This window comes from Scyliorhinus canicula, chromosome 1 (assembly GCF_902713615.1).
Source record: "Scyliorhinus canicula chromosome 1, sScyCan1.1, whole genome shotgun sequence".
In the NCBI taxonomy this organism is placed as follows: Eukaryota; Metazoa; Chordata; class Chondrichthyes; order Carcharhiniformes; family Scyliorhinidae; genus Scyliorhinus; species Scyliorhinus canicula.
In genome coordinates, this window is record NC_052146.1 from 262,287,460 (window position 1) to 262,314,607 (window position 27,148).

The window sequence follows — 27,148 nt, forward strand, 5'->3', positions numbered from 1 at the left end:
ATTCACATCTTACCAAAGACAGAATATCGGCAGCAATGTTTGTTCTTCTCGCCCCTGCGCCATCAATTCTGGTATCCCCAAAAGACCGATCCAAAGTCCTTTCCTATCTTTCTTATTTCTAATGGTCTGGAAAGAAAGCGTCAGTTTCCACATGTACACTGGACGCTTTGCATTACCACCAAATCTTTTTGACTCTTCCAAATTCAGTAAAGTGTCACTCTGCTTGCTCAGCAACCAGTGAGAAATTTCCACCAACTAAACATTGGTTATTGCCTCCATCCTCCCAACTGGCAACAAGCTGAGGTTGAATGAGACAGTTTGCAAACTTGGTGTTGGATTTAACCCAAGATGCTCCCAAATCTGTGCCATCATGAAAACTGCCTATTTCCATCTCAATATCACCCGACTCCACCTCTGCCTCAGCTCATCGGCTTTTGAAACCCCCATCCTCCTTTGTTACCTCTTCTCATTTTGTTTAATTTCACCAAACATTTCACATTTCCAAGCTGATCGGTCTGGCTTCAACTTTAACGATACAAAGCAACAAGGCAGCCTTCCGCCAAGATTCAGATGTCATACCATTTCTTGGTTAATTTCTCGGTCTGAACCATCCTAAGGCATTCCTGGCCTGACTCTTAAGAAAATCTGGTCTTTCAAAACACTACTGCTGCATGTCCGAACCCAGGTTTGCATGTCCGAACCCAGGCCCTGTTCACACGTCACCGATGTGCTTGCTGGGCGACACGGTGGCGCAGTGCTTGCTTTCCTATATTGATTCCTGGTTAAGCAGTGACTTGATTTTAAAAGTCCTCCATGGCCTCACTGCTCCCTATCTCTGTCACCAACTCCAGCCCCACAACCCTCAAAATATCTGTACTCGCCTACACCTGGACTCCAGCAACCCATATTTCAGTTTTGCACCACTGGCTGGCCTCCCTCAGCTGCCCAGGCTCAAAACTCTTTAGAATTTGGAAGGTGCAGTCCAAGGCGCCTTGGTGAGTTGCTGCTGTCCATCTTGTGGTTGGTACACACTGCTACCTTTGTGCATTGGTGGTAGAATGTACGTGGTGCCAATTAAGTGGCTGTTTTATCTTGGATGGTGTCGAGCTTCTTGTGTTGCTGGAGCTGCACTCATTCAGGCAAGTATTCCATCACACTCATGACTTGTGCTTTGGAGATGGTGGACAGACTTTGGGGAGTCAGGTGGTTAGTTACTCACTGCAAGATTCCTGGTCTCTGACCTGCCCTTCTGGCCAGTTTCTATATGGCTAGTCCAGTTGGTCAATGGTAACCCTCAGGATGTTGATCATGGGGGATTCAGCGATGGGAATACAATTGAATGTCTTGGGGTGATGTTTAGATTCTCTCTTGTTGGAGATGGTCATTGCCTGGTACTTTTTTGGCGTTAATGTTACTTGCCACTTATCAGCCCAAACCGGAATGTTGTCCAGTTCTTGCTGCATCTCAGCATGGACTGCTTCATTATCCGAGTTACAAATAGCTATGAACAATGCTGAACATTGTGCAGCAAATATTCCCACTTCTGACCTTATGTTGGAGGAAAGGTCATTGATGAAGCAGCTGAAGATGGTTGGGCCGAGGACACTACCCTGAGGAACTCCTGCAGTAATTCACCGGGAAGGAGATGATTGACGTCCAACTACCACAACTTTCTTCTTTTGTGCGAAGTATAAATCCAACCTGTGGAGAGTTTTCCCATATGATTTCCATTAACCAGTTTTGCTAGGGCTCCTTGATGCCATACACAGCCAAGGTCAGTCAATCACACCTCTCCCTGGAATTCAGCTCTTTTGTCCATGTTTGATTCAAAGTTAAAATGACGTTAGAAATTGAGTGGCCTTATAGAAACCCAAACAGAGCACCAGTGAGCAGGATATTGCCGCTGGATAGAATTGTTGTCAATGTGTTCCGTCACTTTGCTGATTAAGTGTAGACTGAATGGGTGGTAATTGGGTGGGTTGGATCGGTCCTTTTTGTTGCCACGACATAAGTGAGCAATTTTCCACATTACCGTGTGCACACGTGTGTTATAGCTGTACTGGAACAGGTTGGGTAAGGATGCAGCTCATCCAGGAGCATGAGTCTGCAGTACTATTGCCAGAATGTTGGCAGGAACTTTGCAGTATACAATGCCTTCAGCCGTTTCTTGATATCAGGTGAAGTGAATGGAATTGGCTGAAAGCAGAGGTGGGGGCAGAAATGGATCATCCACTCGGCACTTACTGATGATCAGAAAGTCTTCAGCATTGATATGCGGGGCTCCCCATTACAGAGGATGGGGATGTTTGTGGAAACTCCTCCTCCAGTTAGTCAAAAATGATGATGGACAATTTTGAAAACTAAGTGCGGCATGACTGCAGAGCTTCGATCTGATCCATTCATTGTGTGTTTGCTTAGCACTGTCTTTCGTTTGCTGTTTGGCATGCAAATAGTCATATCTCGCAGCATCTTTACGTATACCTGGCATGCCTTCCGGCACTCTTCATTAAACAAGCTTGACATAATGGGATATGTTGAGCCATGAGGTGGTTAATTGTGCTTCAATATAACTCTGCTGCCAATGGCTTACAGCACCCCATGGATGCCAAGTCTCAAGTTGCTAGGTCTGATCGAAACCTATCCCATTGAGCACAGCCATAGGGCCACACAACACGATGGAGGCTATCCTTAACATGAACATTGGACTTTGTCTCCACAAGGGTTATGTGTGTGGTGGTCACTCCTACTAATATGGTCATGGACAGATGCATCTGCAACAGATAGATTCAGTAGGACAAGATCAAGTCAGTTTTTTCTCTTGTTGGTTCCCTCACCACATGCCACAGACTCAGCCGGGTCAGTCAGTAGTGGTGCTACCAAGCTACCCTTGTTGATGGACAATGAACAGACTACCAAGGGTACATTTTGTGTCCTTGCTTCTTCCAATTGGTGTTCAACATGGTGGAGTATGGATTAATCAGCTATGTGGGGGGGGGGGGGGGGGGCATAGGTGGTCAATAGCAGGCCGTTGCCTTGCAGACATTTGATTGATGCCATGAGACTTCATGGGATCCAAAGTCAATGTTGACCTATTCTCCCTGAGCGGTGACACCAAATTGAACCCAAGTGCTCCCGATGGTGTACAAGAGAAGCATAATTCATCCCATCCAATTGTAGCTCTTTTGAGACAAAGTCCGAAATTTCATTAACTTTTTTTTGTTTAATTCTTGGACCTGTGCACTAGCTTCTAATGATACATACATCGTTACTTAAATCACCGTACTCTTCATAGGAAACAGCCTCCTGATTGTACACCATTGTGCACCCCCTCTGGGTGGGCCTGGGTCGGGGCAGCACGGTAGCATTGTGGATAGCACAATTGCTTCACAGCTCCAGGGTCCCAGTTCAATTACTGGGTTATGGGGATAGGGTGGAGGTATTGACCTTGGGTAGGGTGCTCTTTCCAAGAGCCGGTGCAGACTCGATGGGCCGAATGGCCTCCTTCTGCACTGTAAATTCTATGAAATCTATGACATACCCAGAGATGGTGTTGTCTGGGTTGCTGTCTGCAATGTATGATTCCGTGAGTGTGACAACATCAGGCTGCTGTCTGAGAACAAGTCCCCAGACGTTAGCAAGGAGGGCTTTGCAAGATCGACAGGCTGGGTGTGCCATTGTCTTTTCGGGTACAGAGGTCAGTGCCACGTGGCCCAGCTGGTTCACTTTAATTTTTTTTAAAAAGACTTTGGAGCAGTCTGAAGCAACTAAATGGCTCGCTAGTCACCGTTACTGAGATTAGTTTCCAATTCTAAATTTATTCATTGCATTTTAATTGCACCAGCTGCCATGGCGGGATTTGAACCTTTGTCCCCATTAGCCTAGGCATCTAGATTACTAGTCCAGTTCCATGACGCTATGTCACCGTATGGGATACAAATAGGTTTCCAAATATTTTTTGATATCCACTGAAGAGATTCACGGTATTGTCAGAAGTATGAACATCCGAATTGTCAGTGCAGTACTGCGGTAGAATCTGCAGCTTTCGAGGGTGCTGGGAGAGAAGTGCACAAATCAGTTTCTTACTCTGTTAAATGATAGCTAAAATAAGTCACTTACGGTTCAATATCAACCGTCTGTTCCCCAGGTCCAGGAGTTATTGTCACTGCATCAATGCTATCTGAAACCAGAGCAAAGCAGGAATAAGAGGATATTCTTTAGTCATCTTTTAATTACAAACCACAGCCTATTCATAAAATTAACTCAAGAGTCATCAGTTCGTCTTTTTTAAAATACCTACAGGAAAGGCCTGCTGGTACTTTTTAATCTGGCTTCAATCTAACCAGCCCTGGGAACTGTTGCATTTTATTTCAAGATACTTGGCAGCATCGGTACCCAAGCAGGCCATTCAACCTGGAGTCTATTTGAATTAGATTATGCCTGATATGTACTCAATTCCATTTACCCACCTTTATTCCAATAGCCCTCGATACCACTTTACCAACAAAAGACCCATCACGTCGGTCCTTAAAATGTTTCGAGTGATCCAGCATTCACCACAGTGTGGGAGAAAGAGTTCCAGATTTCCGAATGTCTAGTAAAATAATGCTTACTGAATTCATTCCCAATTGCTCCAGCTTTAATTTTAAGAGTTTGCCTCTTGATTTTTGATCCCCAGCAGAAGGAACTGTTCCATCTGCATCAACCCCAACAAATCCATTTATTGTTTTAAACATCTCAATTAGATAACCCCTCAACCTTGTGAAAGGAATATAAATTAAGTTCATGCAAATGGTCCTCACAATTAACCCTTTAATCCACAGCACCATTCTGGTGAGTCGATCCTGTAGACGGAGGATTACTGATTCTCCCTGAGCGGCGACACCAAATTGAACCCAAGTGCGTCCGTTGGTGTCTGACAAAGGCTTTGTACAAGAGAAGCACAATTCGCCCCTTTCCAATTGTAGCTCTTTTGAGACAAAGTCTGAAATTTCATCAACTTATTTTGTTTAAATCACTTTTCACTTAGGTGAAATGTTTGATCTAAATTTAGAATATCTGCTGTTACATTTTTATACAGAAGACTTTGGGAGGCATTGAATATTGAGCGGTCTGTAGGATTTATCCTGCTACAGACACAGAATCCCATCCTCTGAGAACCAAGACAGAATATAGTGCAAAGATATGCTTTCATTAAACTGGAAGTCTTCGCCCACTCAGCAAATTCGGTCATGAAAATGTATTACGTGAAGCTCAGGTATTTGGCCATAATCAAACAAAAAATATGTAAAATAGATGTAAGTCAGTTAAAAGTTGTGTTTAGACTTTCCTGAAGTGCTATTCAGCAGATTGAGTTAACCTGCTTGACTAGGAGAATTCTATGATCTAGAAAAATAAGTATCTTGAAACTCAATAAAATTAGAATCAAGCCAAATTAAAAAGCCGAGCTAATCAAATGGAAAGTTTGTAACTGCACAATAAAGTTAAATATGAAATACTCACGAGCTCGACCAAGCAGGATACGTGGTGTTGAAGGGGTGATTGGCAGTGTAGAATAAGTGCCACCATATGAAGATGAAAGGACATTGCTGAAAAGGCCAGAGCCCTGTCTCACTGGACTTAACATCGGGGGCGGTGTGTAGGGTGGGAGTTCATGTGTCCTGTCCAGCAGGTGATCTCCCATGATTCTGGGTGAGCGGAGCTGACTTTGGTACAGCGTAGCGCCAGGATATGAAGCAGAGAGGTTGATAGAAGGTGGAGGGATGTAGAGAGGCTCTGGCCTATGGCGATACTTCTTTTTGTCTTGCTGAGATCTGTAGCTATCTTCTATTTGTGAACCGCTGAGTTGACACTTTCGGACAGTTTCCTAAGAAGTTCACAGTTTGAATTTTATTGTTTTTTTTTGGGTGAAGATTTTGAATGAAAGAAATGCCTTATGTAAAGTGTTAGTAAGTGTATAATATTAATTCCATAACCAGAGAAAATCAGAAAATATTGTTCTGATTCCCTTTAAACGAAGGCAGTGTCCTTAATTTTCCAACCAATTATTTCCCCCTCACCTCCAACGTTAACTGTAGATTTCATATCAGTTAATGAGATTAAACACAAAAAAAGACTGTCAAAGGAAAACACATGTAAACAAGCAGCACTGATCATCTTTAGTTGCAGTAAGAGCAATCACAAACCAAAAATCAAGCATGTTAAAACCAGAACACTACATTTGATTCAGTAACCCTTGCATGCATCAGATTAAATAAAAATTGAAACAAACCCACATGCACACATCCCTCTGAAGGACCCATTAGCAGCAGCAAATAGTGCGCCCTGAAGCTGTGCTTAATGATTCAACAGGCAATGTTACGGTACTCCTTCTAAAACAAGTAGAACAGCTGGCATTGGCATTCGATCACATGAGAAAGTTATCAACCCAAGGATTTTTGTGCACATAATTAAACCTTAATTTTTTTTCCCATTTTTACCCTATGCCTCAATAAAACCAACAATTAGGAATAGCTGGACTGTCAACTTCAAAGAACCCACTGTTGTTTTGGTTCACTGCTGGTTGACTGTGCTTGTCGTTATCTGGTATGACGTGCAAATGGTATTCGCTTTCTCTTCTTTCCCTCCAACTGAAAACTCAATTCTAGAAGAATCACCTCACCCCACCAAGAATACCTGCTACTGGGTGAGCATAAAACAAGTGATAGTTGCCATGGTACACAAAAGCATACCTGGTCAGCTGAAGGAAACTGTGTTAGGTGGCTGAAATTTCTATGGAGGATGGAAGTAAAGAAGAAATATTTTTAATTTTACCGGTTTCTTTACTGCATCTTTTCATTTCAAAGTTGGACAGGAGCTAAGATGACGTTATTTCTCCGAAATGCTCAAAATCTCAGTTGAACAGGAGTCACTCTGAACATATGGTGAAAGAAATTAGGTGCCCATATCTTTTTCCTACTCCGTGAAGGTTCAACAATTAATTTCTGGACTGATTCCAGAAGCGTACAAAGAGGGTAATAATAATGAATTTTAATAGCGTTTAAAAGTACAGAATCAGTTCAACAGATAATTGAAGTGGTCAGGAATGAAGGAGAAATCTAGCTTTGGAAGATGAAGATATGGCAGAGCTATCAAACAAATACTTCACAGTCATTTGTTACAAAGTATTTTTGGTAGAAATAATAATAATAATCTTTATTAGTGTCACAAGTAGCCTTACATTAACAGTGCAATTAAGTTACTGTGAAAATCCCCTCTTAATACAAATGTACGACAGGAGGTGTGGAACAATTATACATAAAAAGAAAAAGAATTGATCCTAAAAAATATTGGAGGATGCAAGGTGGAAAAGTATCAGACCCCAGGCACACACTGAAGCTTTTTTGAAAACATTCATTCATTCATGTGGTGAGAGCATCACTGGCTAGAGCCATGGACCTGGGTTTGATTCCCGGCATGGGTCACTGTCTGTGCGGAGTCTGCACGCTCTCCCCGTGTCTGCGTGGGTTTCCTCCGGGTGCTCCGGTTTCCTCCCACAAGTCCTAAAAGACGTGCCTGTTAGATGAATTGGACATTCTGAATTCTCCCTCAGAATACCCGAACAGATGCCGGAGTGTGGCGACTAGGGAATTTTCACAATAACTTCATTGTAGTGTTAATGTAAGCCTACTTGTGACACAAAGATTATTATTTATTTATTGCCCTTGAGCAGATGGTGGTGAGCTGCCTTTTTGAACTTTTGCAGTCCACGAGGTGTGGGTACACCCCACAGTGTTGTGAGGGAGGGAGTTCCAGGATTTTCACCCAGTGTCAGTGAAGAAACGGTGCTATAGTTTCAAGTCAGGATGGTGAGTGGCTTGGAGGGGGATTTTCCCATGTGACTGCCGCTCGTGGCCTTCTAGATAGTAGTGGCTGTGGGTTTGGAAGATGCTGTCTAAGGAACCTTGGTGAGTTGCTGCAGTGCATCTTGTACACACTGCTGCGCCATTGGTGGCAGAGAGAGTGAATGTTAAGGTGGTGTGTGGGGTGCCAATCAAGCAGGCTGTTTTGTCCTGGATCGTATCAAGCTTCTGGATTGTTGCTGGAAAAGCACTCATCCAGACAAATGGAGAATATTCCATCACACTACTGACTTTTGCCTAGTAGATGGTGGATGGGATCTGGGGAGTCAAGAGGTGAGTTACTCGCCCTAAGATTTCCATCGTCTGACCTGCTCTTATAGCACGGTTTTGAGATGGCTCCTCCAATTTAGTTTCTGGTCAAGGGTAACAAGGATGTTGATAGTGGGGGATTCAATGATGGTAATGTCAGTGAATGTCAAGGGCTGACAGTTAGATCCGCACTTGTTGCAGATGATCATTGCTTGGCACTTATGTGGCACAAATGAGGTCTTGTTGCATCTGAATATTGACTGCTTCAGTAAGTTTGAGTCAGAGTCCAATGGTGGTAGGTTCAATTGAGGTATTCAAGAGGTAATTGGATTACTTTCTGAAAAGGAAGAACATGTTAATTCAGAGAGCCAGTGCAGTCACAGGCGTGCTGAATGGCTTCTTTCTGTGCTGTAACCATTGTGAGTTCTGTGATTCTGAGAGATGGAAATTGCCCTGATCATAAACTTTGAATCCCCCTCTGATATGCAAATTTTGCCATAGTTGTTGAAAACAGGCAACATTGCACCCATTATCAAAAGGGTAGATGAGATTAGCTTGGTTAACTACAGAAATGAAATGAAATGAAAATCGCTTATTGTCACGAGTAGGCTTCAATGAAGTTACTGTGAAAAGCCCCTAGTCGCCACATTCCGGCGCCTGTCCGGGGAGGCTGGTACAGATCAGTTAACTTCATGTCATCTGTGGGAAAATTACACCTCACAATCAAATTAGTACTTGCGAATGCAAGGGATAATCAAGGAGATCCAGCACAGATCGGAAAGTAAACTGCGATTGACAATTCAAAGAGTTTATTTTAAAGAAGTGTTTAAATACTGCCAATGCAATTGATACAAAGCGCACGGATTCTGTGAAGATTCTGGATATGCTTTCGCACAAGAGACTTGTTACAAAAATTCAGCTATACCTTATGAAGAAGTGCAGCACCAAAACAAATAGTTACACTTAGCGGCTGTTTCTTAAAGAGGAATTGTGGGTCAGTGCCACACCAATCTTGGTTCTCAACATATACAGGGCATAGAAATTACAATGCCAAAATTTGCTAACAAAGATGTAGAACATTTTGCAAAGAAATAGGTAGAAGAGCCAGATTTATTTATTCTTTTTACTTAGTCTTTCAGGGAATGTGAGCATCACTGCTAAGGCCAGCATTTGTTACCCATCCCCAATTGCCCGTGATTGGAGTGGTCTGCTGGACCATTTCAGAGGGTAGTTAAGAGTCAAATATATCACTGTGGGTCTCAAGTCGCGTGCAGGCCAGACCAGGTAAAGGACATCAGTGAATCAGATGGGTTTCTTTTAACAATAAATGGTAGTTTCATGGTCATTATTACTGAGAATAACTTGACATTCCAGATTTTGTTAACCATAATTTAAATTCCACCAGCTTCTGTGGTGGGATCGGAAGCCATGTAGTCTGGCCTTCTGGATTACTAGTTCAGTGACATTACAATTGTGCCACCATTTCTCCAATAGGTTAATGAAATGAACAGACAGTCAATGTGTAACTTAATGTGGGGAAATGCGAGGTAATGCAGACAAAGTAAAAACAAGAAGTGGGAGTACAACCGAACAACGCGGAAGTGTGTGGCCGCTGGCAGGGGCATCCAGGGTTTCAAATACAATTCCTTGAAAATACAAGAGCAGATAAAGCCACATCAAGAGCCAAAAACATTTGGGGTAGAATTCTCCCAAGCCCTCGCTTGGTGTGTAAAACCAGAAATAGGTTTCATGCTGGTGTGAATTTAAAGTGGGAACTTCCGCTGGTGCCCCCATGGCAGGTTCGAAAATCTGCCACAGTATGGTGGGAATCTCATTTCTAGCCCGTTAATGGGAAGCAGAAGGGCGCCCCCGAAACACATCCACACAACGTGGTGTGCAGATATTGGGGCTCATCTGAACACAATGCCTGGGGCTGCCTCCGGAGTTCAAGGTGGAGGCCACACGCAACCTCGGAACACTGAGCAGTGGGTCAGGAGAGTGTCTGCAGCTAGACCTTCCAGGGTGAGGGTCCTGGAGGGAGGCCCATTCTCCAGCCTTAGAATGCTGCTGGAGGTTCATCGGTGTTCCGGAGGTCCATCGTCTAGTCTCCGAGTGCTCCCCGAGATCTATCTTCATTTTCAGGAGGTTCACCTTCTTTCTTCAACACTGGGTCAGTGAGGCTTGGGCACCGTTTCAATGTGGCACCCGGCCATGATGGTGAACTACGCACCAGCCAGGCCTGACCCACCGCTGAATATGGCGTGAAGGACCCGGGTGCATAATTACTGAGGTTGGAGCCGTAAGATTTAGTCTGTTTTCCTGCCAGCTGCTACAGCAGACGACACTCCACATTTTCACCTCCGCCATGGCATTTAGTCTCACATTAAGAGAATTCCGCCCTTGACTTTATTGAAGAGATACAGGACACAAAAGCAAACGATTCATAAATTTCCAGAAGTCAAAGGCTAAATGATAATTACAAACTTCATTTCTCAAGATTGAAGCTCGATCCTGTGCCACTGAAATGTTACTTTTTGAAATGTATTTGAATTCCAGGTTAAAAGGGGGCTGTTTTTACAGCTTCAACGGTAACACAAGATCATCTTTGATTTCAATCAAAAATACAAACAAAAGTTTCTGACAACTGACAAAGATGTCATGGACCAAACCAGTGAAACAAAGTCGAACATTGTAATTTTTGGAAAAGGTCTTCAAAAAGATTCCCCTCAAGGGCAGATTCAAGCACTTCCTTGAAGATGTGTGCACTACAATTACTATATATTTCTGGATATGTTGCTTAGGCATTGCTAGAGAATGCCTGACGTTGATACATGCTGAGATTACAATGAATAATTTGCTGTCACTGGAACATTGAAGTGAAAGCCAATTGTGCATTCTTCCGCCTGACCATTACCTCTCTGGAAAAAAATTGGACTGAAGAGATTCCTGCCGCAACTGAAGTTGCAATTCACTTGAAATACAGGAGTACAAGAGCTTCACTTATCAAAGTCACAAGCGCAAAAGGGCAATAGCATGCAGATAAAAGCAAACACAACAAACTTGATTTACACATGAATCCCTTTGCATCCCAGGGGAATCGGGTTTGGAACCACAAAATAATCAACAATCCACACCATGTTTGCATGCAGGACTTGTATGATTACATAAAGCTTAAACTAGTTTAAAACTGAACACCAACGCACTTTTATCAGAAAGATGCACCATCTATGAATGGCAATTTCACAATTTCTGAATGTAACCTGGGCTGGTAACCAAACTCCGATCATTTCAGTTAGTATTTTACTGGCAATCTGGTCCTATTTGAAACTTGCAGCATAAGCCATGACAGTTTCCCACCAGCAAGCAAAGGGTTTCAAACAAAACACCATTGGCAGGGTTAGTTGCAAGAATGGCAGCACTCACAGAGGATGAGCAGGGTTGGGTCACTTTGGGAGCGTGTGGTGGAGAATCAGTCATCTTCGTGAGAACGGGCATTTCGTCATCTGACACAGAGTTGGCAGGCTTGTCCTTTGCAGTGGTGGCCTGCTTGCTGGGCTCAGCAGGCTGAAGCTTTACAGGCACAGAGACAGGCATGATGATGGGCATGAGGTGATCCACCTCTTTAGGCTGCTTCTCTCCTTCATCCTGTACAGACAACCAAAGGCTTTCAGCCTCAGTTACAGAGGGGTCCTAGCAAAGCAACACACCTGAGACAGATCAGATAGGATCTAGCAGATTAATAAAGTAATATACCCTCAGTTTCTAAAGTGCAGTTGTACATTCACTGAATTTTTAAAATTAAGTTGCAGGATGCTGCCATGCAAATGTACATAAAAGTCAAAGATCTGATGTACTTTGCATGATTGGCTTAGCTTCTGCAGTGGACATTTATTTTATTGGATTCCAATGTGCACCGCTGATAAGTAATATTCAGTTTTGAGCAAGTCGATGCTTTAAGTAAAAACATGAATGAAATTAAATAAACTGTGCTCACAAAGCACGAGATGGTACAATTAAGTTATCCAAATATGTCAACCAAACATAAAATGGTTGCTCCAATAATACTGGACCACATTACTGTGCTGCAGGGAATTCGGGAAATCTAATGTTTCCTTTCAGCTTCCATTCTGGATCGTCATCCTGGCACACTTTTGGTGAGCCTCTCCCCTCCTGCCCCAGTTAATGTTCTCATTCTTCCCAGGGAAGATTCCAGCCCCTCCTCAACATTCTTTGTCTTTCAATCTCCAGTTCACTGCATTTCCCATCCCACTGAAATCTCAACATCACTGTTTCCCATGTCCTGTTGCTAATGGAAGGGACCGTTATCCACTATTTACTGTAAATGGGAACTCCTTAGGAACTCCTACCAATAGCATGTAGCAGGTAGGGTTCCTTCTATTAGCATTAGGGTTATTGAAGTAGCAGCATCACCAAGGGCAGAGCAGGGCAGCTTGGCCCTGCTGAGCTTAATCAGAAAATGCAAAACATGTCGACCAAGTCCCCAAAGCATCATCGTCACGAGGTGCTGATAATTGTTATGCATGAGACAATTATATCACCACCATAACTGCCTAAAATTAATGAGGCTTACAGCACATTGAAACAATGGGCAAATTGAGCAGTAGACACTTTATTGTGCTTCAATCTGCCATAAAGGCATGGTTTCTGTATTCTGTAAACATGCAGCAATGGACTATTTAATGAAAATAATTAAATTGGTTTAGTTAATGAAAATTAATTAAGTACCCACAAATGATGAATTCAGGTAATAATAAATCAATAAACTCCAGGATTCCACTCCAGTAGAGCAGTTCATATTCAATTTACCATAAGAGTTGCCAACACATTAAACTGTTAAATGTTATAATTATTTAGCAATCTCGCAGAGAGGCCACAGAAGACTATTATGTTCTCAGGATATGTTATGCTAACAAGGTCTCACTTTTTGCCATGGGAACGTAGAATATGCAAGTCAAAGGCCATTCAAGCTCATTTTTTTTGTTCCAATCCATACCATTTTCTGTTCACCGTGCAATTTTCTTTCTCAAGGTACTTATCTAATTCTCTTTTAAAAGCCACAATCGCATACTGCCTCCATGGCCCTGTCAGGTGTTGCCTTCTTACCACTTGCTGCATAAAAAGGTTTTCATGTCGCTTTAGCCAATTACTAAATCTGCATGTTCTGTTTCTCGAACCTTCTGTTTGTTTTCTTTTATACATTTAGAGTACCCAATTCTTTATTTTTTCCAATTAAGGGGCAATTTAACAAGGCCAATCCACCTACCCTGCACATCTTTTGGGTTGTGGGGGTGAAACCCATGCAGACACGAAGACACGAGGAGAATATGCAAACTCCACACGGGGCCGGGGTCGAACCCGGGTCATTGGCACCGTGAGACATCAGTGCTAACCACCTTGCCGCCCTCTCGAACCTTCTGTTGATGGGAAGAATTTGTCTCCATCTGCACTGTGGATTCCTCATGATTTTGAACATCTGTGCCAAATTTCAACACCTTCTCCATCCTCATAACTGAAGTCCCTCATACCTCGAACCATTCTTGTAAATCTTTTCTGCATCCTGTCCATAAAGCCTTCACATCCTTCCTAAAGTTCTGTGCCCAAAATTAGACAATACTCCAGTTGAGGCCCAACAAATGTTTATAAAGGGTCATCATAACTCCCTTGCTCTTCGAGTTCATATTTCTCGAGTATAATGGCCTGGATCTTAAAACACTTTCTCCACCTGTTCTGCCATGATTTGTGCACAAACACTGAAGGTTTCCCACTTCTTGCTCCTACATTAAAATTATACCCGTGAGTTTATATTGCCTCTCATTTGTCCAAACAAAATAATATAATTTCACAGTACTCTCCATCCTACATATATGCCCATTCCACCAGTCTGTTTATAACCTCTTGAATTTGTCTGCCTCCCATTTTACTATACGTCCACATTTTGCGTCATCTGTAATTTTTTAAAACTTGAGTGTACCTGCACAATGTAAGTTACTGACGTACATCAAGGAAAGCACTGGTCCTAGTACTGACCACTGGGGAACATCAGGGACATCATCCCCAATCCGGAAAACCAATGTCCACTACTATTCCGTTTTCTGTTGCTCAGTAGCTTTGCATCCATGCTGCCACTGTACCTTTTATTCCTTAGGCTCCAACTCTGCTGGCAAGCATATGATGTGGCACTTTGGCACACGTCTTTTGGAGATCCATATACACCACATCAACCATTATTACCCTCCTTTCTATTAGCTCACCAAAAAAAACTTGATGTTGTTTCCCCAAGCCGTGATGGAACCAGCTTTTTGTCCAGTCCTAAAAATAGAAAGGTTCTCTTGTATACCAGAGAATGTAAAACGGGACTGCAGAAATATAAGGTTTAAAATCAGGCCTTGCAATGCCAACTTGTAATTTCTGAAAATAACTGTTTAACAAGCCTATACTTGGGATTGTCAAATTTGCAAACAGGCATGTGCTGTCCTAAATGTGACAGATTAAAATTACTGAGGTTCTCAGCTGGTCAACATTGAAATGGCTGCAAAAAGTGACGTCACAGGTCTTGGCTTGAATGGAGATTTGGTGAGGGAATTACCCTATCAATTCTACCTGGAGACTACGACTGAAAGAGACCAGGATTGATCTTAGGCACATAATTTATGTGAAATAACTATTGTCTACGTACTGCATTTTTCTGTAGAAATAATTCTGCTTCATTGGGAGACTTTGCAGTAGTTTTGGTCACAAGTTATGTTTGCTACATTTCGTAGAGCTTCTTGACTGTATAAATAAGACGGTTTTCTGCAAGTTCTGCAGTAACTTCTCTCCTTCTGCAGCTTCCTGGAGTCAGAATTCACTCAGTATTTTAATACAACGTTATGCTCAAGTGTAGCATTGGCATAGTGGGGACACAGTATAAAGGTTTGGTTTGGGGTCCCCAAACATTTTATAGAACAATGATACTCAATATTGCCTTCTTAATCTAGTGTTAAATTCATGTTTCATAATAACGAAAAGCATGCTTGCACCAAGTAATATAAAAATAGTGGACACGGTGGGATGCGCTCCCGCTGTCATTGGCGGAGAGGGTGCAGACTGTTTAGGTGACGATTCTCCCGCGGTTCTTGTTTGGTTTTCAGTGTCTGGGGTGGCAATCTTTGGGGTTTCGGAGGACCCGGGAGTCCAGGAAGAGAGAGAGGCCGACATTCTGGCCTTTGCTTCCTTGGTAGCCCGGCGACGAATACTGTTAGCATGGAGGGACTCAAAGCCCCTGAGGGCTGAGGTATGGCTATCGGACATGGCGAGCTTTCTTGGCCTAGCGAAAGTCAAGTTCGCCCTGAGAGGTTCGCTACTAGGGTCCGCCCAAAGGTGGCAACCATTTATTGACTTCTTCACAGAGGAGTAAGCGTCGGCAGATGGGGGGGGGGGGGGTTAAGAGTGAGTAGGGGGATATTGAGGCAGGTCCGTGCGTTAAAAGAGCAGAGGTTTGCACTATGTTTAATTTGTAATGTGTGCCTTGACTTCTTTTTTTTTGTCCTGTACAATGTCACTTTTTCTATATGCCTAAAATACCTCAATAAAATTTTTTGTTTAAAAAAAAATAGTGGACACAAAATGATCTGCTATTACCATTGCATAAGTGTCCCCTGGATCCACTCAGAGCCCCAAGTAATGCAAGAGGTTGCAGAGTTTCAATGCTTTACAACGCATCCAAATATTATTTTAGTTTTAACCAACTATCATTAGACAGAGTTGGTGTGTGGTAAATTACAGAACAGATAGGGCTCAGGCCGACTGATTTTATCTACATCTCCATTTGAAGTGTCTACCATATCACCAATCTTTAGTTACTGGATTATCAAAGAAAGTTTTGTTTAAATTAAACCAAAGATAATTTACCATGAGAACTCAGTAAATACTTATAATTTCAATAAACAATGACAGCAATATTTTCCTTTATTCATTCAGGGGATGTGGGCATCACTGGTTAGGCCAACACTTATTGTCCATCTCCAAATTACCCTTCCAACGGTGGTGGTGAGCCACCTTCATGAACTGCTGTAATCCAGTGGTGTAGGTATAAGGGCTATTAAAGAAAGGAGTTTCAGAAGGGGGATCCAGGGAAGGAACATAGAGTTCCAAGTTAGGATGCTGTGTGGCTTGGAGTGAAACTTCCAGGTGGTGCTGTTCCCATGCATCTACTGTCCTTGTTCTTCTGGGTGGTTGAGGTTGCAAGTTTGGAAGGTGCTGTCCAAGGATCCTTGGTGAGTTGCTGCTGTGCATCTCCTAAATTGTACACACTACTGCCACTGTGCCTTGGTGGTGGAGGGAGTGAATGTTGAAGGTGGTGGTGGTGGAAGGGTGCCAATCAAGCAGGCTGTTTTGTCCCGAAAGGTGTTGAGCTTTTAGAGAGTGTTGTTGGAGCTGCACTTATAATAATCGCTTATTATTATCCAGTTGAGTGAAGAATATCTCATCACTTTTCTGACTTGTGCCTCGTAGATGGTGGACAGGCTACGGGGAGTCAGGGTGGCGAGCTATTTGCCACAGAATTTCCAGCCTCTGACCAGTTCTTGTCGCCACGGCATTGATTTCATGAATGCCCCACCTTCTCAACCACACCCCTCGCCTGACGTGTGGTGACCATCAGGTTACATCACCACCAGCCAGCTCTCTCTCAAAAGGGGAGAACAGCCTATGGTTCTCAGGGACTGTGGCAACTTTAGATTCATTTATATGGTTGGTCCAGTTCAGTTTCTGGTCAGGGGAACCCTGAGGATATTGATAATATTCCCTCCTTTCACTCTTTAAGGCTGTTTTGCTGAATATTGCAATTTTACTTCCAACGTCCTCACTTAATATTCTTAATATTGTGTGGTTATAACTGACTTTAGTCATGCAGAAAATAGTTTCACTTCTGGTCAGTTGAGTTTTCAATTTGGGCCATTTAGGGAATTCTCTCCTCTCACGATATTCTCTTTCCACATTTCAATCGCTTTATTGGAAATTCTCACATTCAGAGAAAGTTAAGGGCTGTGTTACAAGTTTATTATAACCACCAGGCAGTTGTACTGGAACAATATCTCTCAGTTTCTGATGTAGGGCTGTGACCGTACTTCCATCTCTGGCAGCTAATCACCTGAAATTTGTCCGCATTTGCATATAGATAAAGATGGACAAGATGATCGTTGGTTCAGTCTTTGATCCAGTCCTAGTTAGCAAGTCTTAGTCGAACTCTGAAAGGGAGCAACAAAGGGCAGCACGATGGCACAGTGGTTAGCACTGCCGCCTTACAGGGCCAAGGACCTGGATCCAATTCTGGTCTCGGGTGACTGTGTACAGTTTGCACTTCCTCCCCGTGTCTGCATGGGTTACCTCCACGTGTTCCGGTTTCCTCCCACGGTCCAAGATGTGCAAGTTAGGCGGATTGGCCACGCTAAATTGTACCTTAGTGTCCAAAAGACTGGGTGGGGTTACTGGGATAGTGTGGAGGTGTGGGCCTAAGTCGGTGCAGACTTGATAGGCCGAATGGCCTCCTTCTGCACTGTAGGGATTCTACGAGATTCTCTGGGAATTGACTGGCATTCCCAGGCTTCATAACTTAATTATTTAAATTGCCACGTTTCCTACTCCTGGTTGCTCTCCAGTGTCTTCTGCAGACCGTTTAGGTCCATCCAGTGTAGCCAGGAAATGGTTCAGCCATAATAATAATAATCTTTATTAATGTCAAAAGTAGGCTTACATGAACACTGCAATAAAGTTAATGTGAAGATTCCCTAGTCGCCACCCTCCGGGTCTGTTCGGGTACACGGAGGGAGAATTCAGAAAGTCCAATTCACCTAACAAACACGTCTTTCAGCACTTGTGGAGCCCCCGGAGGAAACCCACGCAGACATGGGGAGAACGTGCAGTCTCCTCACAGACAGTGACCCACACCGGAAATCGAACCAGAGTCCCTGGTGCTATGAAGCAACAGTGCTATCATATAATAGTGAAGCAACTGTGCTACCATATAATAAGAAAGCAACTGTACTACCATATAATAGTCCTCATTGCAGATTAATAGATTCACCAAAGGCAAATCTAAATAAGTGAGAGAGAGAAGCTTCAATTTCAATTCTAACAATGTGCTCATCCTTTATTTCTAATAATTTCTTGAAATTGTAATGAAAATACTATAGCAGAGCAAGCACCAAGCAATTCCTTGCACATGTAAGGATCAGAAATATCCAATATACCTTGAGTGTTAACACACACATACTTACTGACCTGTTTGGGAGATGTCCTTTGACCACCGTGAGACCTCATGTGGCCATTAAGGGCAGGTAGGCTCTTGAATTCTTTGTGGCACATTGTACAAGTCAGCCTGTTCTTGACATCTGCCTTTTCCTGGAATGGAAGTCTAATTTGGCCACTGTTTGGAGACACAGCATCCATTAACAACTTTACCTGGCCATATGCAGTTACATAAAAGAAATGCCAGTACCAGGTGCTACATAAATCTAATTTCATTTGGTTATTAACACTGAATTTCAATTTGGAACAAACCATGGTTTACTTTTTTGGTGCTAGTTAATTTCATGACACAAAATAAGACAATTTCTTACATATTCAAACAGTACCCATTTGAACCGTTGCATTGTTAAGGCCTTTGCCAGCGACATTTCACAGCAATGGAAGTAAAAGTGGTTAGTTACTTGCATCAGTAACTCTTTTTCTACAAAGACAGATCATCAGTACACACCACTTTGGGTTTTACTTATGTCTGTGTAGCTGATGAAAAGCTGTGTTAAAAATACTTGCAAGTTGTATGGTAGAATTCAGCCCAGAAAACATTCCAACAAATGTTTGGTGTCACACCTTGCATGCAAATTACTTGCAGTAGAATGGCTCAAATTTCACATTTGTAACACACCCCAAGATAGGGGTGAAGCTGGTAGAACCTATCAAAATCAACAAATCGAGTGTACACGATGAGGAAAATCTTTCAACATTTCCTGATTTTATCACTGCTGGGTAAAACAGTTACTGTAACAAAGGCATTTGTTGACAGCGGTTTACACAAATAACAAAACGAATTGTAATGTTTCTAAATAATTCATTAAATAGTTATGGCAGCGGCTTCAATTTATTTTGTTTTGTACTGAAATCCAAATAAGTGTTCAGATAAAAAGTGGCAGCAACCTTTCGAACAGCTGTATTATTCAAATTTGGGAGAATGTTCTGAATATAAATCTGCATATTTTAATTAAGCTGGAGAAAGTTTAACAGAAACAACTTGTCTGGGAGAGTTAAGAGATGAAAAGGGTAAGGGTGCGAAATGCAGACATTTGGAATAAGAGGTCATGGTAAAGTGGAATTCAAAGCAAACAGGTTTAAGAAATTTGCTTCAGGGGACACAGATCAGTACTTAACATTTCAGCTGTCGAATTTCAGAGGGGAGGAAGGAACTTTTACAAGTTACAAACGTTTCATAAGCAAAGAGAAGGTTATTAAATTTTATTTGAACCAAAAGAGGAAGCAATTGGAAAACATGAAACATTAAATATTTTTATATTTGGGAAAAGTTGTGTTCAAACAGGGCTGCGGAGGACAATGGAAACAAGGGAAAAAGGGATATTAAAGGAAAGATGTTGAGCTGAATTATGTTGGTTTGTGATGATGGCCTTTGGGAACATGAAAATGGAGGGAGAATGGAGTACAATAAAAACATGCATCCCAAATTACAACAAGCGCAAAGCTACTTTATCATGCACCAAATTGGCATACTAAATTGACATGTGTATGCTTATCTATTTAAATATATTACAATTGAATCAGGTTTAGCATACAAGGAGCAAATAGGAAACCACGGCTCAAGGGTATAACAGGCAGTTTATCCAATCTAACAGCAGGACCTGTAAAATCTTTTTATAGTGAATCAATTTCCTAATCCTAGATCCAAAGCACCTATAAAATCACAGCATGCAAATGAGCTCAGAAATGAAAACCAAAGCCACCAACGCAGCAGGAGGCCACGGAAGAATACAAATTGAATCTGGGACAAAGCTTTTGGGGCAGATTTCATTAAGCAAAATTTCATGAAACTAAGGAAGTGAAAAAACAAGTAAACCACAGAAATGAATGATGATGCCTCAGTTTTAAAGATAAACAGACATCCCCCCTTTTTCTTGTACTTTATATGCAATGAGCAGTTCAATTTTCTTTTTGATTTGGCATATTTTATCTGACACTACTTTAACTGACAGTATGTTAAATATGCCAAACGCAAGTTGCAGAATTCCAATGCATTTAAAAAACTAGAGTTTGCCGTTGCTTTAGCAATGTAACTCGCTGACCATCTACATATTGGAATAAAATGCATCAGTACCTGAGTTCAACAGTCGGTTCCCCTGGCTTGATGTCAATCATAGAAATCTGGAAGAGAAATATACAACAAATATTTCCAATACTCAGTTTCAGTATATGAATTCCAAACAATGCAATGTCCTCAGCTTTGGACAATAAAATGAGTATTACCTTAAAATATACTGGCCCGAACCTACTGAGGAGCAGCAATCATCGGCAGATTGCAGCTCTGCTCTGCAGTTTTGACTGGGTCTTCCTGATACTGGCTTCTTCAAAAATGCAGAGCAGTCTTCCATGGAACTGCTTCCTCAGAGCGCTGGATCGTCAAAGGTGAGTGGGAGGGTGGGGTGGATTAGTGGGTTGGGCTGGGAGGAACCGTTAGGTGTGGTTTGGGGTGGGGGGTGGGGGAAGAGAAAACACAGGGGTCGAGGGGGAAAGTTGGGCATCAGTTGTATTGTTAATCAGGAGTTAGACCAGGACCTTTCTATCTAACATTTCCTGGGTAACTATCCAAGTAAGTTGGAACTGTTCTAAGTCTGTGATTCAGAGACTTTGTCGGGAGGTTCATCGGGGGCAGGGGAATTACCCATCGAAATTTAAACTTTCCAGGAAATTCTCACGGAGTCAGTGTGTCGGAGTATGTTACTGCAGGGTCCCGAAGTGCATCTTGGGGGTTACACCCGGTCTCTCCAGAGACTGAAGATCTGGGCCATTAATTTACCAAAAAGGGAACAAATGCTCCACAAGTTTACTACGTTTACTTTATCAATCCCTTTTAGTATTTTGTATACCTCAATCTGATCCCCTTTCATTCTTCTAAACTCCAGCGAATGCAAGCTTAAACTATTTAATTTCTCCTCATGTATTAGCCCTTTCATCCCCGGACCAAGTCATGTTGCAGCTTTGTAGAACCTTAGTTAGGCCGCATTTGGAATATAGTGTTCAATTCTGGTCGGCACACTACCAGAAGGATGAGGAGGCTTCGGAGAGGGTACAGAAAAGATTTACCAGGATGTTGCCTGGTATGGAGGGCATTAGCTACGAGGAGAGGTTGGAGAAACTTGATTTGTTCTCACTAGAACATCGGAGGTTGAGGGACAATCTGATAGAAGTTTACAAGATTTTGAAGGCATGGACAGAGTGGATAGTCAGATGCTTTTTTCCAGGATGGAAGAGTCAATTACTAGGGTGCATAGGTTTACGGTGCGATGGGTAAAGTTTAAAGGAGGTGTACGAGGCAGGTTCTTTTTTTACATAGAGGGTGGTGGGAGCCTGGAACTCGCTGCTGGAGATGGTGCTAGACGCAGGTATGATGATGACTTTTAAAAAAAATTATTTTTATTCAAATTTTTCTCAAAAAACAAAATTTTTGCATAACCTTATGCAATAATTAACAGAACAAAATAAATGTTAACTGTACATACAAAGAAAAGAACAATACAACATAACAATCCCCCCCCCCCCCCCCCCCCGGGATGCTGCTGCTGCTGCTGAACATTACTGCTCTCCTAGAAAGTCGAGGAACGGCTGCAACCTCCGAGAGAACCCCGCCATGGACCCTCTCAAGGAAAACTTTATTTTCTAGAGACTGAGAAACCCAACCATGTCACTAACCCAGGTCTCTACACTCAGGGGCTTAGAGTCCCTCCACATTAAAAGGATCTGGGCTACCAGGGAGGCAAAGGCCAATACGTGGCCTCTTTCACTTCCTGAACTCCCGGATCGTCTGACACACCAAAGATCGCTATCTCTGGACTCAGCACCATCCGCGTGTTTAAGATCTTGGACATTGCCTTAGCAAATCCCCGCCAGAATCCCTTAAGAGCCGGGCATGCCCAGAATATATGGACATGGTCTGCAGGGCTTCCCGCTCACCTTGTACATTTATCCTCAACCCCAAAGAGCTTGCTCATCCTGGTTGCCGTCACGTGTGCCCGGTAGACCGCCTTAAACTGGATTAAGCTAAGCCTGGCACATGATGAAGAGGAATTGACCCTATTTAGGGCGTCCGCCCTAAATGGGAGCTCCTCCTCCCATTTACCCTTACTTTCCTCCACTGGGGCTTACCCCGCCTCCTGAAGTTCCCGGTAAATGTCCAAAACCGTCCCCTCCCCTACCCAGGTGCCGGAGACCACCCTATCCTGCGTGGGGGTAGCAGCAGGAATGATACCACCTGTTTTTTTCAGAAAGGCGCGCACCTGAAGGTATCTGGAAGCGTTTCCAGGGGGCAAACTGAATTTCTCCTCCAGCGCTTTCAGGCTGGGAAAGGTCCCCCATCCTTTTAATGCCTGCCCTATGCCAGCTTTGAAACCCACCATCTATCTTGCCCGGCACAAATCTGTGATTATTATGTATCGGGGTCCAGACTGAGGCTCCCTCCATCCCCCTGTTTCTTCTCCACTGACCCCAGATCTTTAATGCCACCATCACTACCGGACTAGAGGAGTAGCGGGCCGGCAAAAACGGCAGAGGTGCCATTGCAAGTTCCCAGAGGCTGGTACCTTTACATGATGCCGCCTCTAACCGCTCGTACATCTACCCTTCCCCAATACCCATTTTCTAATCATGGCCATGTTAGCTGCCCAATAGTAGCTGCAAAAGTTGAGCAGCGTCAGCCCCCCCCCCAAACCCGCGCTCCAGCAACAGGCTCCTTACTCCGGTGTCTTGTTTGCCCATACGAATCCCGAGATGATCTTGTTCACCCGCTTAAAGAAGAACTTAGGGATGAAGATGGAAAGGCACTGGAAGACGAACAGAAATCTGGGGAGGACAACATCTTAACGGTCTGCACCCGCCCCGCTAGAGATAGCGGGAGCATGTCCCACCTTTTGAAGTCCCCCTCCATCTGTTCTACCAGCCGAGATAGATTGAGCTTGTGGAGGGCATCCCACTATCGAGCCACCTGTATCCCTTGGTACTGAAAGCTCTTCTCAACCAATTTCAGCGGAAGCTCTCCCATTCCCTTTTCCTGCCACTTAGCTTGGATCATGAACATCTCGCTTTTCTTCTCGTTTAGTTTGTACCCCGAGCAATTGCCAAAGTCCCTCAGAATCTGCATGACCTCCCCCATCCCCTCTAGTGGGTCCGAAATATACAGGAGCAGATCATCCGCATAAAGCGAGACCCGATGCTCCCCCCCCCCGAACTAACCCCCGCCAGTTCGTTGAAGACCGCAGCGCCATAGCCAGCGGCTCTATCGCAAGGGCGAATAACAACAGGGAGAGGGGCACCCCTGCCGCGTCCCCTGATGGAGTCTAAAGTATTCCGACCTCACCCTGCTCGTGCACACACTTGCCACGGGGGGCTGGTAGAGTAGCTGGACCCAACCTATGAACCCCTCACCGAATCCGAACCTTCTTGGCGCTTCCCACGGGTACTCCCATTCCACCCGGTCAAAGGCTTTCTCAGCGTCCATCGCTGCCACCACTTCTGCCTCCCCTCCGTCTGAGGGCATCATGATAATGTTTAGGAGCCTCCATACATTGGAGTTCAATTTTTTTTTAAAAATTTAGATTACCCAATTATTTTTTCTATTAAGGGGCAATTTAGCGTGGCCAATCCACCTACTCTGCATATTTTTGGGTTGTGGGGGCGAAACCCACGCAGACACGGGGAGAACGTGCAAACTCCACACGGACAGTGACCCAGAGCCGGGATCGAACCTGGGACCTCAGCGCCGTGAGGCAGTTGTGCTAACCACTAGGCCACCGTGCTGCCCTACATTGGAGTTCAATTGCCTGCCCTTGACGAAGCGGGTCTGATCCTCCCCTATCACCCCAGGGACACAGTCCTCAATTCTAGCAGCTAAGATCTTGGCCAGCAGTTTGGCATCTATGTTCAGGAGTGATATTGGTCTATAAGATCTACACTGTAGCGGGTCTTTCTCTCGTTTGAGGATGAGTGAAATTGAAGCCTGTGACATTGTTGGGGGGAGGGTCCCTCTCTCTTTGGCCTCATTAAAGGTCCTTAGCAGGAGTGGGCACAGCAGTTCCGAAAATTTCTTGTAGAAATCTACAGGGTAGCCACCCGGCCTCGGGGCTTTGCCCGACTGCATGTTCCCTAAACCCTTTACAATCTCCTCCAGCTCTATCGGGGCCCCCAGTCCCTCCACCAGATCCACTTCCACCTTTGGGAACCTCCCCGGTGGGAGCTCTGACTCATACAATTTACTGTAAAACACCCTAAAGACTTTGTTCACCCCCTCTGGGTCTATGACCGTGTTGCCCTCCTTATCCCGTATTTCCCCAATTTCCCTGGCCGCCTCCCTCTTGCGAAGTTGGTGCGCCAGCATTCTACTCGCTTTCTCCCAGTATTCGTAGACAGCCCCTTTGGCCTTCCTCAGCTGTGCTACCACCTTCCCCGTGGTCAGCAGGTCGAATTCCGCCTGCAGCGCTCTTTCAGTAGCCCCGTTGCGGGGGTCTCCGCGTAGCTCCTGTCTACTCTGAGTATCTCCTCAATTAGCCTTTCTCTCTCCGCTCTTTCTTTCTTCTCTCAATGGGATCTGATAGGAGATCAACTCCCCTCTGATAGCTGCCTTCAGGGCCTCCCACACCATGGACGCCGCTAACTCCCCCGTATCATTAGTTTATAGGTAATTCTTGATGTTCCTCCTTATCCACCCACAAACCTCGTCGTCTGCCAGCAGTCTCACATCTAACCTCCATAGTGGGGGCTGACCTCTCCCGGCGCGAGTCTCATAAATTCCATGTCGTCCCAGTTCAGGGCCTAAAGGTTCACTAGCACCACCTGAGTCCCCTGCAGCTTCCCGCTAACCATTATGTATCTGCCCCAATTGTCAGCTGCAATATTCCCTGCCTCAAAAGCCAACCGTTTCCTTACCAAGATTGCTACTCCTCTGGTCTTTGAATCCAGCCCCGAATGGAACACCTGGCCCACCCACCCTTTTCTCAATCTTGTTTGGTCCGCGAGTTTTAGGTGCGTCTCCTGTCGCATGGCTACATCTGCCTTTAACCCCTTTAGGTGCGAGAACACACAAGCCCCCTTGACCGGCCCATTCAGGCCCCGCACATTCCATGTGATCAACCTGGACGGGAGGGCTGACCATCCCCCCTTCCCTGCTGATTAGCCATCTCCCTTTTGCAGCCAGCCACAAGCCCGCATCCCCCGCTTATTCGAGCCCTCCCATTGGAGCCCCCCCCCACCGACTCTCCCTCTGTTCCCCCATGTTGGCACCTTTTCTGTCAGCCAAGCAGCATCCCATCCCCCCCCCCCAGCAACCCCGTGATCCCAAACCCCCAAGTCAAGCACCCGCTTGACACTGGCTCTCCCCCCATTACGCTTCCGTGAGTCAGCTGACCCAACATTCGGCAGAAATTCTGGACAACCCGGGACGGCATCGTGGAGCAGTGGTTAGCACTGCCCTCTCAGGGCGCCGGGTCACCCTTAATAACAAAATAATCTGATACAACAAAAATTTCTCTATTTCTAGCACCAATTCATGAAAGAAAACACCTCTTGTAGCTCCTTCCAGCCTAAAACGTAAGACATTGTTCCGATCTCCAAGTAAATGGTGGAATGTAGGAGAAAAACAGAAAAAGGTTTCAATACAGCTAAATATTTCCAGGCATGAAACTAGATTTGATAACTTGAGTTTTTTTTTAAATGCTTCAGTTCAAGGATGGGAACACAAAAGTACCACAGCCTATCCTGGATCAGTTTGGAGCTGTGAAATGTATTGATAGAAACAGTGATAGATAATTATATCAAGATAATTCCTTCGTCCTGGATGGGCCAAGAGGATAGTAAAGTGGTTTTGAAAAAGATAGAGGAGGTGAGGATAGAGGATATGGGCAGCAGTGGTTAGCACTGCTGCATAACAGCGCTAGGGGCCCATCCAGGTTCAATTCCAGCCTTGCATGACTGTCAAATTTGTACATTCTCCCCACGACTGCGTGGGTTTCCTCCCAGAGTCCAAAGATGTGCACGGTCAGGTGGATTGGCCATGCTAAATTGTCCCTTAGTGTTCCACGATATGCAGACCAGGTGGGGTTATGGGAATGGGCCTAGGTGGGGTGTTCTTTTGGAGGGTTGGTGCAGATTTGATGGGCTGAATGGCCTCCTTGAGCTCTGTTGGGATTCTACGATAGTGGAATGAAGGATGTGCGCAGGGTCTGAGAATACCAACTCAAATGTTTTGTTAATTTCTCACTGCTTTGGGGGGAAAAAAATGTCCATTTGAAACTTTAGTTCTTTTGGATAAATCACACAATGTAGGCAAGGGCCTGTAAAGAGAAATACATCTCTAATCATCAGTAACGGAGACAACATAGGCTCCAGTTCTGAGGAAAAGTGTTCTACAGAGCAATCAAATTCTCTGTATAATTGCTTTCCACTGGCCAGTGTTAAATTATTACAAACACAATAAATGCCAAAACACGCCATCTATCACATCGCCACAGCTTTGTTTCATCAAGGAACAAAATGGAGGAAAAGCAAGTGCATGTCTGCCAGTTCAAGGTCACAATAGCATTTAAATTGCAACTATGAATAGTTACATCCATTTCAGAAAATGGCATTGAAAAAAAAAAATCTTGTAGGTGAAAGGTTATTCTCCAGTTGTTGAATTATTGGTGCCAGGCAATAGTACAATTTTTTATTAAAAAATCAGATGCCAGATACGG

At 44.0% G+C, this 27,148-nt stretch overlaps 1 protein-coding gene across 9 annotated transcripts in view; it reads right to left on the minus strand.

The window, feature by feature from the left end:
- Positions 1-27,148, minus strand: part of LOC119973889 (transcriptional-regulating factor 1) — a 274,278-nt gene that overhangs the window by 52,232 nt on the left and 194,898 nt on the right. For 5 of the 9 annotated variants that reach the window (XM_038812482.1, XM_038812474.1, XM_038812501.1 and 2 more), the window contains exons 6-10: positions 20,530-20,576; positions 18,429-18,573; positions 11,571-11,837; positions 5,500-5,863; positions 4,117-4,177 (exon numbers count right to left, since the gene is read on the minus strand). In XM_038812482.1, coding sequence (XP_038668410.1) covers positions 4,117-4,177; positions 5,500-5,863; positions 11,571-11,837; positions 18,429-18,573; positions 20,530-20,576 — 884 coding nt within the window. The remainder of the gene's footprint in view (positions 1-4,116; positions 4,178-5,499; positions 5,864-11,570; positions 11,838-18,428; positions 18,574-20,529; positions 20,577-27,148) is intronic. The other 4 variants (XM_038812510.1, XM_038812528.1, XM_038812537.1 and 1 more) reach the window with 2 other exon arrangements.